General features: G+C 41.6%; 1 protein-coding gene across 4 annotated transcripts in view; it reads right to left on the minus strand.

Annotated features, from left to right (window-relative positions):
* Positions 1 to 16,544, minus strand: part of STAT3 (signal transducer and activator of transcription 3) — a 61,444-nt gene that overhangs the window by 19,144 nt on the left and 25,756 nt on the right. For all 4 annotated transcript variants that reach the window (XM_059048217.2, XM_059048220.2, XM_059048218.2 and 1 more), the window contains exons 2-7: positions 10,556 to 10,706; positions 9,208 to 9,352; positions 8,529 to 8,627; positions 537 to 632; positions 300 to 381; positions 23 to 117 (exon numbers count right to left, since the gene is read on the minus strand). In XM_059048217.2, coding sequence (XP_058904200.2) covers positions 23 to 117; positions 300 to 381; positions 537 to 632; positions 8,529 to 8,627; positions 9,208 to 9,352; positions 10,556 to 10,706 — 668 coding nt within the window. The remainder of the gene's footprint in view (positions 1 to 22; positions 118 to 299; positions 382 to 536; positions 633 to 8,528; positions 8,628 to 9,207; positions 9,353 to 10,555; positions 10,707 to 16,544) is intronic.

The following is a 16,544-nucleotide window of genomic DNA, read 5'->3' on the forward strand; positions in this document are numbered from 1 at the left end:
CGGAGGTGTTCACTGTTCTTACTCGCCGCATCTGGTCCAGCGCAGTAAGCATCTGTTCGAGCTGCTGCATCTTCTGCCTGGTCACTGACTGGTTGTTTCCATTCAGATCCTGCATATCTGAGAAGGAAGGAGAACTCCTTGAGCTGACGGAGTACTCCTATCCTCAGTAACTAGGCTCCCTTAAGCACCAGCAGCCCCTGAGCACCCACTCCCCTGAGTCTGAACAAGCAAGTCCTGAGACTCAAGTAGCACAAACTCACTTTCTATGGGAGATTTTAATGTCTCTAATATTCACTTGCCTCCTTGACTCTTGAGGGTTTTGTAGTTGAAATCAAAGTCATCCTGGAGATTCTCTACCACTTTCATTTTCTGTTCTAGATCCTGTTTAAAACAAATCAAAACAGAAGTAAAAAGGATTTCCCTGGGGAGAGGGAAAAGGAAGTTTCTGAATAGGATTAAAAACCTCACAGAAGATACATGCAGGACCCACAGGCAACTTCCCCAAGGAAAGTCTTCCTGCCCTAGACTTGCTTCACCTGAACACGCTTCCGGACATCCTGTAGGTGTTGCTCCAGCATTTGCTGCTTCTCCGTCACCACGGCGGCTGTGGGATGGTTGGCCTGGCCCCCTTGCTGCCAAAAAAGGGAGCCGATGTACATGTGAATGCTGGAGATACGGGGAGAAAAACAGCTCTGTCTAGTCCCCATCCACACCCACTACCCTTCCTACTTGGCCTGAGCTGCTGCTACCATTGTGAGGGGAAAGGTGGTTACATGGCAGGTGCTCTCCAGGTGCTGTCAGTTTGGTGCCAAGAAAGCTCTCACACTTTTACCTGTATCCTTGGCTTTTTACCTCTAGGTCATACTATAAACCCACTCTACGTATTGCACTAGGAGACCACATGTTGAGCTAAGACACGGTCCCTACCTTCAGAAAACTCATTCTAGGTAAGTATATATATAAAAAAATTCAGAACAATTTATGACAGCAGATGCTAGATGCCTATTTTAATGCATCGGGCAGGACCTACTGTATAGCACAGAGAACTCTACTCAGTATTCTGTAATAACCTATATGGGAAAGATTCTGGAAAAGAATGGATATATGTATGTGTATAGCTGAATCACTTTGCTGTACACCTGAAACTAACACAACATTGTAAATCAACTATATCCCAATATAAAATAAAAATTAAATTTAAAAAATAAATAAATAAATGCATTGGGTGGGGGGACTTCCCTGGTGGTCCAGTGGTTAAGAATCCATGCTTCCACTGCAGGGGGCAGGGGTTCGATCCCTGGTCGAGGAACTAAGATCCCGCATGCCAGGAGGTGCGGCCAAAAAAAAAAAAAAAAAAATGCATGGGGGTGTCCAATACATTTCTGTGGGATAAGAAAAAAACCATTCTGTCCCAGGCTGAAATTCCCTATCAAGAGATATTATCTCAGGGGAGAAGGGGAGGCTGGTGCCTTGAAAAGGTCGAATTGCACATGAAACTTACAAATAAGTTTTGTCAAAGTAATAGGACGTCTTTGGACAAAAAAGACCATGTAAAAGCTGCAAGTGACCAAGACAATGTGCTACTGGCATAGGATGGAGATATCAGTCAATGGAACAAAACTGAGAGTCCGAGAAAGACATTATATACCCAGTTTCCCAAACTAGAAATTCTGGGTTGTCTTTGATTTCACACTGAGCCACCAAATCTTCCTGACTCTATATTCCGTAATTTCTCCAACTGATCTCTAGCCCCACTGGCTCAGTTCAAGCCCTGACTGTTGATCCCTTTGCCTCTAATCTCGCTCACTTCCAATTTGCTCTCTACACTGCTGCCAGAAGTCTCCAAAATAGATCGAAACATGCCAGCTTTAGAGGGAACCATACTCTCCTTTTCCAGTGGACCCTGTCCAAGCCCACAGAATACAAACTTCCCTTAGAAGTTCTGAGAAGGCGACCTCCACCCTTACTCTCTTCACAGGGGGAAGGATTCATCGGATTAGTGAGGTTGGGAGAAAGACTCTAGCCCATGGAGATCTTCGAAGGGCCCAGCACTTAAGCTGGTGCCTCTCTCCTCCCACTCTTGCCTTCCTGGGGCACTCCTGGGGCAGAAGTGAGGGCCTGGTTTCTAGAAGCAGTTCTAAACGCCTATGTCTCTGTTCAGTGGGCATTAGTGAGTGGTCTTTGAAGTTCCATAAGGATGGCTGGGGCAGTGCTGCCCCTGCAAACTCAGTCTGTCACCCCAAGACCTGACCCAGGGGACAGGTATCTAAACAACAGGACCTACTGTATAGCACAGGGAACACTGCTCAATGTTATGTAACAACCTAAATCGGAAAAGAATTTGAAAAAGAGTAGATACATGCATATGTATAACTGAATCACTTTTGCTGTACACCTGAAACACTATAAATCAACTATACTACAATATAAGTAGATAGATAGATAAATAAAGCCCCCATGGTTACCCATCCAAGTCATGTATTCGGTCTTGTTTACCAACAATACAGCTGATATTTTAATCTGTATTCAACTCCCATGTCTATTTCTAAATTGGTACTGCACTTAAAGGGAGAAAATAGATGTGATCAGTCATTACCCACAGAAACCTGCTTCTGATACCTTAGTAAAATCTATTGGCTCCCCACTGCTTCCAGGTATAAACGTCTCAGCCCAGCACAGACAGATGTTTCACAATCCAACAACTGAAATCTTCCCTCCCTGTGCTTGAGTCACTGCAAACTACCCACCCTTCCCCACACACAATGTGTTTCCACACTGACTCCCCGCCCCCTGTCCACTCAGCCTAGCACAGCTGAACTCACTCACCTTCAAAACTCAGTGCAAATGTTTGCTCCCCTGTGAAACCTTATTCAACTTCCCAAAGCAAAAGTACTCACATCCTCCTCTATGTCTTTCTCCCTTGAAGTGTTTGTGCACCTATCACCCAATTAGACTGAGAGCCCTGAGAGACAAGGGATCACGCTCACTTGTCTTCCTGTCTCCTCGTGCTTTACCCACGAAAGGCGGGTGGGAATATGCCAGATGATGTAAACAGACAAAACAAAAGTGAGGCCTGGGTTGAGGTAGCTCTGTATTACGGGCTACAGACTTTTTGTCTAAGGGCCAGGTGGTAAGTATTTTTTGGCTTTGTTGGCCATACAGTCTGTATGACAGTATAACTACCCAGCCCTGCCACTGCGGCATGAAAGCAGCCAGAGACAGTGCATAGTGAATGTGTGCGACTGTGTTCCAAAAACACTTCATTTACAAAAACATGCAGCAGGCGGGATTTGGGCCCTGGGTGTTGTTTGCCAGGCCCTGATCAATATGATTGGGACCATTCTTGGGACACTTACTGCTTTTCTAACTCTCATGGCAAAGCTGGTGGCTCTATCCAAATGGGCTTAAATTCATTATTTTTATCTTATGGAACACGATGCAAACATAAAGGTTCTCCACAACAGCAAGCTCTAGTGATACACAGACAAGTGCTATTTGGTTAACCTCCCTGACGCCCGAGTCTTGAACAGTATTATCAGGTACCCCCTCATCCACATCTGAGCCTATCAGCTTCTGCTTAAAATTCTTTAGTTGGTCCCCATTTCCTACAGATGTGGTGAGGATGAGGATGAGGACGATGATGATGATGATGACAGCAGCAACAGAAAACAGTTAACATTTATTTCGCATTTATGTGTCAGGTACTGTTCTATGTATCTTACACACAGGAATTAATTTAATTCTATGAAGTCAGTGCAGTGGAGGAACAGAGAGAGTCAACAGTTTGCCTGAGGTTACACAGCAAGTGGCAGATCTATGGCGTTCAAACCCAGGAGGTCTGGACTACCCTTGTGGTAAACTGCTCTTCCAAGGCCAAACTGCCAGACATGAGTAACTAGGACGATTGTCATGATGTGGCCCTTGACCACCTTATCTTCCTTTACCCAGTCAGATGCTGAACTCTCTACACTCCTCCCAAGAATACATGCAGTCCTGTTTCTGTCTGAACACGATCTTCTTTCTCCCTACACTGTGGTCTCCTTACCATCTGCCTGATGCCCATACAATAAGCATTGAGTCTCGGCTCAAACAGTACCTCTCCTTTCAGTATGATGCTGTTCCTGACTCTCTCAATCAGACTTAGGTGTTCTTTCTTCTTTGTTCCTGCTACCTTTTTGTCTTTAAAAAGAAAAAATTGGGGACTTCCCTGGTGGCGCAGAGGTTGGGAATCCGCCTGCCAGTGCAGGGGACACGGGTTCAAGCCCTGGTCCGGGAAGATGCCACATGCCCCGGAGCAACTAAGCCCGTGCCAATGAAGACCCAATACAGCCAAAAATAAATAAATAACATAAATTTTTTTTAAAAGAAAAAATTGTACACCCATGTTCGCAGCAGCATTACTCACAATAGCCAAAAGGTGGAAGCCGCCCAAGTGTCCATCAACAGATGAATGAATAAACAAAATATGATAGAGCCACACAATGAATAGTATTCAGCCTTTGGAAGGAAGGGAATTCTGACACCTGCTACAACATGGATAAACCTTAAGGACTTTATGCTAAGTGAAATAAGCCAGTCACAAAAAGACACACACTGTATGATTCTATTTACATGAGGTACATAGAGTAGTCAAATTCATAGAGACAGGAAGTTAGAATGGTGTTGCCAGGGTCCAGGGGGAATGGGGAGCTACAGTCAAATAGATATAGAATTTTAGTTTTGCAAGATGAAAAAAGTTCTGGAGATTGGTTCACAACAATGTGATGAACTTAACACTACTGAATGGTACACTTAAAAATGGTTAAGATGCAGGAATTCCCTGGTGCACCAGTGGTTAGGATTCCACGCCTCCACTGCAGGGGGCATGGGTTTGATCCCTGGTCGGGGAACTAAGATCCCAACCATAAGCTGCACAGCGCAGCTAAAAGAAAAAAAAAGGGATGGTAAATTTCATGTTATGTGTATTCTACCATATTGTTTTTAAAAGAAGGGAGGAAAAAAAAAGAAAAAAAATTCCCTGATTATAGGATATTAACGAAAACACCTTACGGAAACTAAAGAAGTCTCCTGTAACCAACAACATTAATGCTTCGGTATATATCCTTCTAGACATTTTATCATACATTTCAATAATATATGCGTATCATATACATTTGTCTTTCCTGTTATGAATCCAATCTTTGCTTCCATTACATTGTCATGTAATGGAGGGTTATTGTTGCTATTGTATAAGAGAACTACTAATTCTTAAAAACATTTATCTTGAACACAATCACTGTTCTGAACCCTTGTTCCAGTAATTGTGTTTTGTTTTTTTTTAAAGTTTGCCTTTTGCTTTCCAACATTAACACTCCCTTCTTCTGTCTTATTACAATGGCTGGATCTGTCATAAAAATATCAATGGCAGGAGGCACCCTCAATCTTGTAACGGTTTTTAATGAGATTACTTTAGTGCTTCACCATTGTACATCACGTTCCCTTTGGTTTCTCACAAATATTCTTTTTTTTGTTAAGAAAGTTCCTTATTTTTTATTTTATTTATTTTTTTTTGCGGTATGCGGGCCTCTCACTGTTGTGGCCTCTCCCGTTGCGGAGCACAGGATCCGGACGCGCAGGCCTGGCGGCCATGGCTCACGGGCTTAGTTGCTCCGATGAAAGTTCCTTATTTTTTAAATCTAGAATGGACACTAAATTTTGTCATCTAACAAAAATACAATTTTTCTTCTTTAACTTTCTAATTTAATGAATTACATTACTAGAATCCCTACTGCTAAGCCACCCTTGCATTCCTAGAATATAAACCATGCTTTGTATACTAAGCAGGATGCAAAAATCCTAACCTTTTCTTTATTTACACTGTCTTTTTAGGTCTTGATATTAGCATTATTCTAACCACATAAAATAAGCTGGAGGGCTTCCCTGGTGGCACAGTGGTTGAGAGTCTGCCTGCCGATGCAGGGGACACGGGTTCGTGCCCTGGTCCGGGAAGATCCCACATGCCGTGGAGCGGCTAGGCCCGTGAGCCATGGCTGCTGAGCCTGCGCGTCTGGAGCTGTGCTCCGCAACGGGAGAGGCCACAGCAGTGAGGGGCCCGCGTACCGCAAAAAAAAAAAAAAAAAAAAGCTGGAAACATCTCTTTTTTTCCCCTACACTTTGGAAGTGTTTAAATGATACTGGAACAATTTGTACCACAAAAGTTTGTTAAAACTTTTAAACCATCTGGCCTATTGGCTTTTTTGGAGGGATGGGGAGTGTAATTTTTTTCAAGTCTTTTTCAATATATTTTTATGGTTATTGATCTAATTAAGTTTTTTCATCTTTTTTAGAATATTTTAATAATTTGTATTTTATTGCCTTATAAAGTTGTTTGATTTTCTGTTTCTCCCAGACCACAGCCTCCTCTAAAGCAGGGGGCCATAACAACCAGCACACAGTAGGATACACATACACATATACACATAATAGATTAGATGATCTAGATAGATAGATATGACTATCATATATCAATATGTGTTTCCCCCAATGGGCCTGTTAGCATCACATAATCCCTATTCCCTAAACTAATTGTTATCTCTAGCTCTAGTGAGGTTATTCTCAAACTTAACCACAAAGAGAAATGCGTATGAACCTGAATGATTAAATCCCAAACCATCCCCCCCAGGTGGCTCCCAAGAATAATACATTGTCATATCCTTCTGGTGCAAATGTGAACTGTTACAGCCTTTGGGGAAAGCAATCTAGAACTATCTATAAAAAAATTATATATATTTTATACACACACATGCACATACCCCTTGACCTAACAATTCCATGCCTGGAAGTCCATAGTAGAGAAATCAAAGCATGAATATATAAAGATATATAGGGAGGCATTGCACTAGTATTTACAGTGGAGGAAAAAAAAACCAGAAAGAAGTGACTGTCTATCAAAGGGGTAATAATTGAATAAATTATAGCAGATCTATGCCACAGAATATTATGCAGCAAATAAAGTGAGTTAGCTTTAGACTACTTGACTTAGAAGGATTTACATGACATAATTAAATGAAAAAAGCAAGATGCAGAAAAGTAAACCAATTTAAATATAATGTGTGTGTGTGTATTTTCTATAGTTTATGGGAGTCTGGAGAAAGGTATGAAAGGATATATATCAGACTATTAATGTTGGATTCCTGGGAAGAGACAATGAAGAGAGGAGTAATCATTAGAGAAATACAAATCAAAACTACAATGAGGTATCACCTCACACCAGTCAGAATGTCCATCGTCAAAAAATTTACAAACAATAAATGCGGAAGAGGGTGTGGAGAAAAGGGAACCCTCTTGCACTGTTGGTGGGAATGTAAATTGATACAGCCACTATGGAGAACAGTATGGAGGTTCCTTAAAAAACTAAAACTAAAACTACCATACAACCCAGCAATCCCTCTACTGGGCATATACCCTGAGAAAACCATGATTCAAAAAGAGTCATGTACCACAATGTTCACTGCAGCACTATTTACAATAGCCAGGACATGGAAGCAACCTAAGCGTCCCTCAACAGATGAATGGATAAAGAAGATGTGGCACATATATATACACGATGGAATATTAGTCAGCCATAAAAAGAAATGAAATTGAGTTATTTGTAGTGAGGTGGATGGACCCAGAGTCTGTCATACAGAGTGAAGTAAGTCAGAAAGAGAAAAACAAATACCGTATGCTAACACATGTATATGGAATCTTAAAAAAAAATAAAATGGTTCTGAAGAACCTAGAGGAGGGGCAGGACAGGAATAAAGACGCAGACATAGAGAATGGACTTGAGGACATGGGGAGGGGGAAGGGTAAGCTGGGACGAAGTGAGAGAGTGGCATGGACATATATACACTACCAAATGTAAAAGAGACAGCTAGTGGGAAGCAGCCACATAGCACAGGGAGATCGGTGCTTTGTGACCACCTAGAGGGGTGGGATAGGGAGGGTGGAAGGGAGACGCAAGAGGGAGGGGATATGGTGATGTATGTATACATATAGCTGATTCACTTTGTTATGCAGCAGAAACTAACACTACATTGTAAAGCAATCATACTCCAATAAAGACGTTAAAAAAAAAAAGGAGTGAGGGACATTTCAGATCTTTGTTTTTTAACTTTCTTCTAATTTTCTGTAATGTTTTAAAGTTTTTCTTAAAAAGTAGAATGCATTTTATACGCAGGGAAAAAAAGTTATTTTCATTGTATAAAACAAAACCCAGGGACTTCCCTGGTGGTCCAGTGGTTAAAACTCTTCCAACGCAAGGGGTGTGGGTTTGATCCCTGGTCAGGGAACTAAGATCTCACATGCCACATGTGGCATAGCCAAAATAACCCAAAAAACCCCAAACAACAACAACAACAACAAAAACCAAAGAACCCAAAAACCCCAAACACCCACTTCTCCCCATAGGTCAGTGCACATCCTAAAGACCCTGGAAGAGCAAGCACATCTTTGTACATACGAAGGAAGCACATTTCAACAGTGCTTTGTTTCTTCCCAGGCCTCACCTGGGCTGCAGTGGCTGCAGTTTGGAGGAGGCGGGACTCTTCCCACAGGCACCGGGCCACAATTCGGGCAATCTCCATTGGCTTCTCAAGGTATCTGCTCTGTACGTAGGAGAGAAAGAGAATGAAAAGTGGCAGTAGACTAAGGAGATGTGGACTGAACTTTGCTAACTTCCTCATAAATTAGGGAAAGCATGACATTTACTACATGAAACAACACAGCAAAGGCCTCAGAGCCTGGCTGCAATTAGTGGGAGATGAAGGGAAGAGAGGAAGAAAGGCAGTCATGAGGAGCTGTACTTCAGTGAGAGAACGCTCGGTCGTCTGTCTTTGGACAGTGTGTTATCCCAGTCTTACAGGGAGGCAACTGACTTTGTCAAGGAGTATCCATTTATGGTCGAACCTAAAGGTTCGACTAAAAAGTAAGAGTCACCTTCCTAGTCATCTGCCCTCATCACAATCATGTTATTAACATGCTAACATAACACGATTAACATAGCAATCACATTATTATTTCAATGAACCAAAGAAGTTAATTTCAGGCAACGATACTCAAAGGGCTAGTTACTTCTCCTTGGATTTAAAGTACAAGATATGTTCTCATTATTTAGCCAAATGAGAAAAGAAACTTTCAGGAAAGAAAGATAAAACCCTCCTCTGCGGGTTCAGTTTCTCATCACACCTGAAGGAACTGCTTGATTCTTCGCAGGTTGTGCTGATAGAGAACATTGGACTCCTGCAGGAAGCGGCTATACTGCTGGTCAATTTCACCCAAGAGATTATGAAACACCAAAGTTGCATGTGATTCTTTGCTAGCCGCATATGCCCTAGGAAAAGGAAGAAGGATAAAGAATGATGATTCTGAAACCTACACACACACACCCACATACATACACATGCATGCACGCATAAGTCACCATCAAGGAGGAAAAAACCCAAGGCAAACCTGATGCTTTAACCCACTCATAATTTTAGATGCATCTTGCTCAGCAACCATAAATGTCGTCAATTAAAAAATTATCAACAATTATTCCAGATACTATTAGCCACTGTCATAGTTCTATATTTATCAAATACTTGAGTGAAGTGAACAGGTATGTTGTTTTGCTTTAAATTCTCTGTCAACTCTGTGGTCAGACTTTTAGTAGCAAATAAGCAATCCCAAGCTAGGGTGGCCTATTTCTCACATCTCTGAATCACCTCTCTGGCCCCTTACCAAAATCTGGAAAAACTAGGTCAGGGGCCTGAATTAAACCAAAATTAATAGGTGGATCTGAATACATTAAAGTGAAGGAGGTACTTCGCTGGTGGTCCAGTGGGTAAGACTCCATGCTCCCAATGCAGGGGGGCCGGGTTCAACCCCTGGTTGGGGAATAGATCCTGCATGCTGCAACTAAAGATCCCGTGTGCCGCAACTAAGACCCGGAGAAGCCAAAATACATACATAATAAAATAAATAATTTTTTTTTTAAGTGAAGGAAATAGTTGTTGGAATTCTGTACCATTATCCTCTATGAATGAGTCTATTTCTCTGACTCTGTGTTTCTTTCCCTTAATGAAAGGGGAATCAGAAGTACAAACCCAAACTTTTACCCACAACAGAATCCTCATTCAGATAAAAAAAATTCACTTCGCTGTGCAGCAGAAACTAACACAACACTGTAAAGCAATTATACTCCAATAAAATATATATATATATCTCTATATATATCTATAGCATGTCCCTGAAGTGTCAGAACACACAGAGCATCTCATCAAGCAAATGAGATTAAAGTCAGGCTTCAAAACATCTACCACCAAGCAAACCACTTCAGTGTGCCAAATGACAGCTGCCCAGATGCCCTTCTGATGTAGAAAATGTTTTTACAAGACTAAAATGACCTCTCTATCTTCTGTTCTCTTTTATCCCATCACCTATACCCATAAGCTTTTCAATGAAATAGTTAGCAAAGAGTTAAGTTAGAGCAGATCATGTCTCTTGTCTCAAACTAAAACCTAACAATTTTGGGAGTTTCTCAAAAAGGACTTACCAATCTTGACTCTCGATCCAAGGGGCCAGAAACTGCCGTAGCTCCATCGGGAAGCTGTCACTGTACAGCTGATGAAGCTGCTCCAAGTACCGTGTGTCCAGCTGCTGTAGCTGATTCCATTGGGCCATTCTGCTGGAATCAGGGGTCACAACTGCAAACCAAAGGTTTATATGGTCACTACAAGCCCCAGTAAGGGGAAACAATCTATCCAACACAGGCATCGGGTCTGTGACAGGGATAAAAGATGTTTTGGAAAGGATCTTCCATGTTTCTCCCAGTTCAGAACAATACATATACATTCAAATCTCTACCTCTGGAAGCACATCGCAGCTTCTTTCTCCTAAACCAGGATGACAATGTGGGCATGATGTCACGTTCTAGAATCCATTATCTCTCAGAGGTATGTGAAGCTGAGAAATTATTTAACTTCCAGATTTCCATTTCCTCCTCTATCAAACAGAGATCATAATTCCCACCCCTTGGGGTTACTGAGATAATATTTCTTGAGCACCCGGCTCAGTGTCTAGCACACAACAGATGCTCAACAGACGTGAGTTCCTTTCTTTCCACTCTACACTCCTTTTAGGCAGACTGGGAGGTAGAAACACAGTAAACCTAAGTTTGATCTTTAAGAACAAAACGTGGGATATGGGTGTTCAGGGAGGGCAGAGAGCTAATTCCAAGACTAAAGGTTTAAACACATAAGCAAGGACCTGCCTGGGGTTCTCACACTCAAAGGAAAGTGTAATTTTGTTTCTAAAATTTCTCAGGCTGGGATGAGAAAGAAGAGAAGCTAAACACCAGGCATTCAGGTTGTCCCCAGGTTCATGAACAACCCAGGGAAATGCTCAAGGAGAAGCCAAGCCAGCTGACCACCTTGAGTCCTCTTCCTGGATAGTTTGGGGTCATGGAAATAGTAATACAGACCAAGTAGTCTTAAGAAGCTGTAAAAAATAACTATGAGTAGGAGCCAAAGACTAAGGTATATATGGATCAGAGTATACTGAGATGGTTCTCTGGGACAGCGAGAACATTTACTGAAAGGTAGAATACACACAAATACATACACTTTACTAGAGTGCTTGATTTATTTCTTGGAGAAGGCATGAATAAGCACCTAATTACTGGTCCTTTCATAAGAAGGACTGGGCAAACTGGTGACAAAACCGACAGGTCTTGTGTTCTCAGAGCAGCAAGTTAAATGATCACCAAGTTGTTCAGAATCTGGGGTCCTTACAGAATTCAAGAGGGCTGTGCTGCTGTTCTCCTTCTCTTTCTTGGGGTGACAGAAACAGCATACCCCCTTGCTACTGCAAAGATGGCATCAATTGATCAAGCTTTCAAGCACATATTCAGGAAAGCAGGGTGAGTCCCCTCATGGCAGTCTTTAATTGAACAATTAAAAATCTTCACTGGTGGCGCAGTGGTTAAGAATCCGCCTGCCAATGCAGGGGACACGGGTTCAAGCCCTGGTCTGGGAAGATCCCACATGCCACGGAGCAACTAAGACCATGCGCCACAACTACTGAGCCTGAGCTCTAGAGCCCGAGAGCCACACTACTGAACCCACCTGCCACAACTACTGAAGCCCGTGTGCCTAGAGCCCATGCTCCGCAACAAGAGAAGCCACCGCAATGAGAAGCCCGCGCACCACAACGAACAGTAGCTCCCGCTCGCCTCAGCTAGAAAAAGCCCACGCGCAGCAATGAAGACCCGCTACGGCCAAAAATCAATCAATTAATCAAAAAAAAAAAACTAAGGCAGCATCATCCAATACAAATCTAATACAAGCCACATATGTAATCTTAAATTTTCTAGGCGCCATATTTAAAAAGTAGAGGGCTTCTCTGGTGGCGCAGTGGTTGAGAGCCCGCCTGCCGATGCAGGGGATACGGGTTCGTGCCCCGGTCCGGGAGGATCCCGCGTGCCGCCGAGCGGCTGGGCCCCGTAGGCCATGGCCGCTGGGCCTGCGCGTCCGGAGCCTGTGCTCCGCAGCGGGAGAGGCCACAACAGTGAGAGGCCCGCGTCCTGAAAAAAAAATAAATAAATAAAAAATAAAAAAAATAAAAAGTAGAAAGAAAGAGGTAAAATTAACTTTAATAATACATTTTCTTTAACCTAATATAACCAAAATGTTATCATCTTAACATGCGATCATACAAAAACTATTAATGAGATACTTTACATTCTCCTTTTTGTACTAAGTTTTCTAAACCAGTGTATGCTTTACACTTATGCCACAGATCTAAAGTATTTCCCTCCTCAAGTACCAAGGGCTTAAGTTCCACTGGTGAAGAAGTTCAGTAAAGCAAAGAGATGAGAATGTCAGGATGAGGTATTTGCCCCAGTCAGGCCAATATGTTTCCATAAATAAACTAAACCTTCCAACAACATTAGAGGGGAATAAGTTAAGTTTCCTAGGTGCTTGGGATTTTTTTTAACAATGTCTTAGGCACCTCCCGAGCATTTCAGCTACCACTCCTTTGCAGTCGCACCCCCAGCCCCCCATCTCCACCCCCAAGATTAACCTGCCACAGGACCGATGCGATGCTACCTGGGCAGTGGTACATGTATGCTAAACACTGGCTAATCAAAGCTGTAACTGAAACGCATGCTACACGCTGAAGCATTGTAACCATGTCGAATTTTACTCTTAACAGGAAATCAAAGGCCTACAACCACTATGGAGAACAGTATGGAGGTCCCTTAAAAAACTAAAAATAGAACTACCATATGATCCAGCAATCCCACTCCTGGGCATAGACCTGGAGAAAACCATACTTGAAAAGATACATGCACCCCAGTGTTCACCACAGCACTGTTTACTATAGTCAAGACATGGAAGCAACCTAAATGTCCATCGACAGAGGAATGGATAAAGAAGATGTGGTATATACAATGGAATTACACAGCCATAAAAAAGAATGAAATGTCATTTGCAGCAACATGGAGGGACCTAGAGATTATCATACTAAGTGAAGTCAGACAGAGAAAGACAAATATATGATATCACTCATATGTATAATCTAATTTTTTTTAAATGATACAAATGAACTTATTTACAAAATAGAAACAGACACACAGATTTTGAAAACAAACTTATGGTTACCAAAAGGGAAATGTGGAGGGGAGGGATAAATTAGGAATTTGGGATTAACATACACACACTACTATATATAAAATAGATAACCAACAAGGACCTATTGTATAGCACAGGGAACTCTACTCAGTATTCTATAATAACCTACATGGGTAAAGAATCTGAAAAAGAATAAATATATGTATAACTGAATCACTTTGCTATACACCTGAAACTAACACAACACTGTAAGTCAACTCTACTCCAATAAAATTTAAAAAAAAAAAAAAAGAAAAGAAATCAAACAAAGGCCATTAGAACTCTCTTACAATATTCACATTAGGGCCAAGTTAAAAATCTGCCTCAGCCATAAAAAGGAACGAAATTGGGTCATTTGTACAGACGTGGATGGACCTAGAGACTGTAATACAGAGTGAAGTAAGTCAGAAAGAGAAAAACAAGTATCATATATTAACGCATATTTGTGGAATCTAGAAAAATGGTACAGATTAAACCAGTTTGCAAGGCAGAAATAGAGACAAAGATGTAGAGAGCAGGGGCTTCCCTGGTGGCGCAGTGGTTGGGAATCTGCCTGCCAATGCAGGGGACACGGGTTCGAGCCCTAGTCTGGGAGGATCCCACATGCCGCGGAACAACTAAGCCCGTGAGCCACAACTACTGAGCCTGCGCGTCTGGAGCCTGTGCTACGCAACAGGAGGGGCCGCGACAGTGAGAGGTCCGTGCACCGCGATGAAGAGTGGCCCCCGCTCTCCGCAACTGGAGAAAGTCCTCGCACAGAAACGAAGACCCAACACAGCCAAAAATAAATAAATAAATTTTTTTTAAAAAGCCAAATTGTCTAGGAAAACCATTGCCAACTGGTAATTGTCTTACTGGAAAAAAACTTTTTTAAAGCCCACTTTATTTCACAATCTCAATTCTGGTTTTTCAAATTACAAGTTAATCTGAAGGACTCTACTAAATTCTAACTGAAGTATTTCTTATCTGTGGAATAATTCTAAGCCTGACCTAATAACCACTTTCACTGAACTCCAGAACACAGAGAGCAATTTGCACAACAACGTGAGTGCCCAGCACCATTCTGGGTGCAGAGGAGAGAAGTCAATTCATTCCATACAGTGGCTGGCTTCCGGCAATACGTTCTCTTAATTCTCTCCAGGCGTTTACTCAGTTTAAGGTTTGCAGGTAGTAAATGTTAGCAGATAAAGGAAAGGTGAGTGTGATCCTCTTTTCTACAACCGAAAAGAAAAGAACAATAAAAATGAAACAGCAAGTCACCAAAGACTTTCTGGACTTTTCAAAACAGGAATTTCTCAACCTCTTGGGGATAACTTACTAACAAGAAGTCATAAGGCAAATGACTACTGTCTAACGGGGAACTTATTACTGTAAAGATCACGAAAAAGGTCTGTCCAAGTCACAGTTCTCATTTATACACTTCAATCTAAAGAAACCAAGGGATGTGTTGAGAACCACAAGTCAAGACGACTTACAAAAGGCTTCATTTCATTACATCATTGCATAAAACATCTTTTTAAATTAACACCTGTTCTTCACACGCAGGCACCAGTGGATTTACACAGGGGTGAGTTAGTCAGGGGTGAAAGTGAGGAGAGGGACGAAAAACCAGGTGTATACAATAATCTAGAACAGAAAGCAATCTAAAGATAATTTCTGCTCTACCTTGCAATGCGTCCCAAGATTTTTCTTTGGGTGTTAGCCATACTCTATATTAGAAATACCTACATTTAAAATAGAACATATTTATTCATACTTGTATATTATCTGTTGCCTACACTAAGCTCCTCTTTGCCATCAGGAAAGGTCCAGTGACTAAGGCAACCAAAGTATAAAATAACATAGAAATGGTACTAATTTCTACTGAAACTAGTCCTTTTAAGAAGACGTTTTTGGGACTTCCCTGGTGGTGCAGTGGTTAAGAATCCGCCTACCTATGCATGGGACACGGGTTTGAGCCCTGGTCCGGGAAGATCCCACATGCTGTGGAGCAACTAAGCCCATGCACCACAACTACTGAGCCCGTGGGCCACAACTACTGAAGTCCGCACGCCTAGAGCCCGTGCTCTGCAACAAGAGAAGCCACCACGATGAGAAGCCTGCACACTGCAACAAAGAGTAGTCCCCACTTGCTGCAACTAGAGAAAGCCTGCAAGCTGCAACGAAGACCCAATGCAGCCAAAAATAAAATAAAATAAATTTTTTAAAAAATCTGCACTTCCACTGCAGGGGGCACGGGTTCAATCCCTGGTCAGGGAACTAAGATCCCACATGCCTCATGGTGTGGCCTAAGAAGAAAAAAAAAAGTAATAATGTTCACAGTGGAAAATTTGGAGAAATACAAAAACAAAAACCAAAAGATAAAATCACCCATATCGTATCATCATACTATCTAGAACTACAATTGACATGTTGGACATGTTGATATAATTCCTCTTTATCTATCTCAGGGTATGTATATATATATTTTATTTCTTTCTGGAAGTTAGGATCATAGGATTTTTACAGCTTTCTATTCTCTTTTAACTCTTATTTTATAGTAAACATGTTCTATACAATGGGATTTCTGTTTAAAGCCCAGAGAACAACTGTTTGGTTTCTATTAGTGTTTTCAATATAATCCTGAAAATTCCATTAAGGGTCACAGAATTTATTTATAATTATAAGCTCCAATTTTTTTGTTCTGGCCATACCACATTCCAAAAATAATATGAGGTAGCTGCAAACTCCTTAAAATAAATTAGGGAGGAGAAAAAAAATGAGAAAAACTAAAAGGCAATTAATGCTAGACAAAGACACTCAATCTTCATGACATTTTCACTGTTGGATTAAAGGTGTAACGAATGACAGGAAGTCCACATTTAAATATTG

Source organism: Kogia breviceps, chromosome 19 (assembly GCF_026419965.1).
Source record: "Kogia breviceps isolate mKogBre1 chromosome 19, mKogBre1 haplotype 1, whole genome shotgun sequence".
Taxonomy (NCBI): domain Eukaryota; kingdom Metazoa; phylum Chordata; class Mammalia; order Artiodactyla; family Physeteridae; genus Kogia; species Kogia breviceps.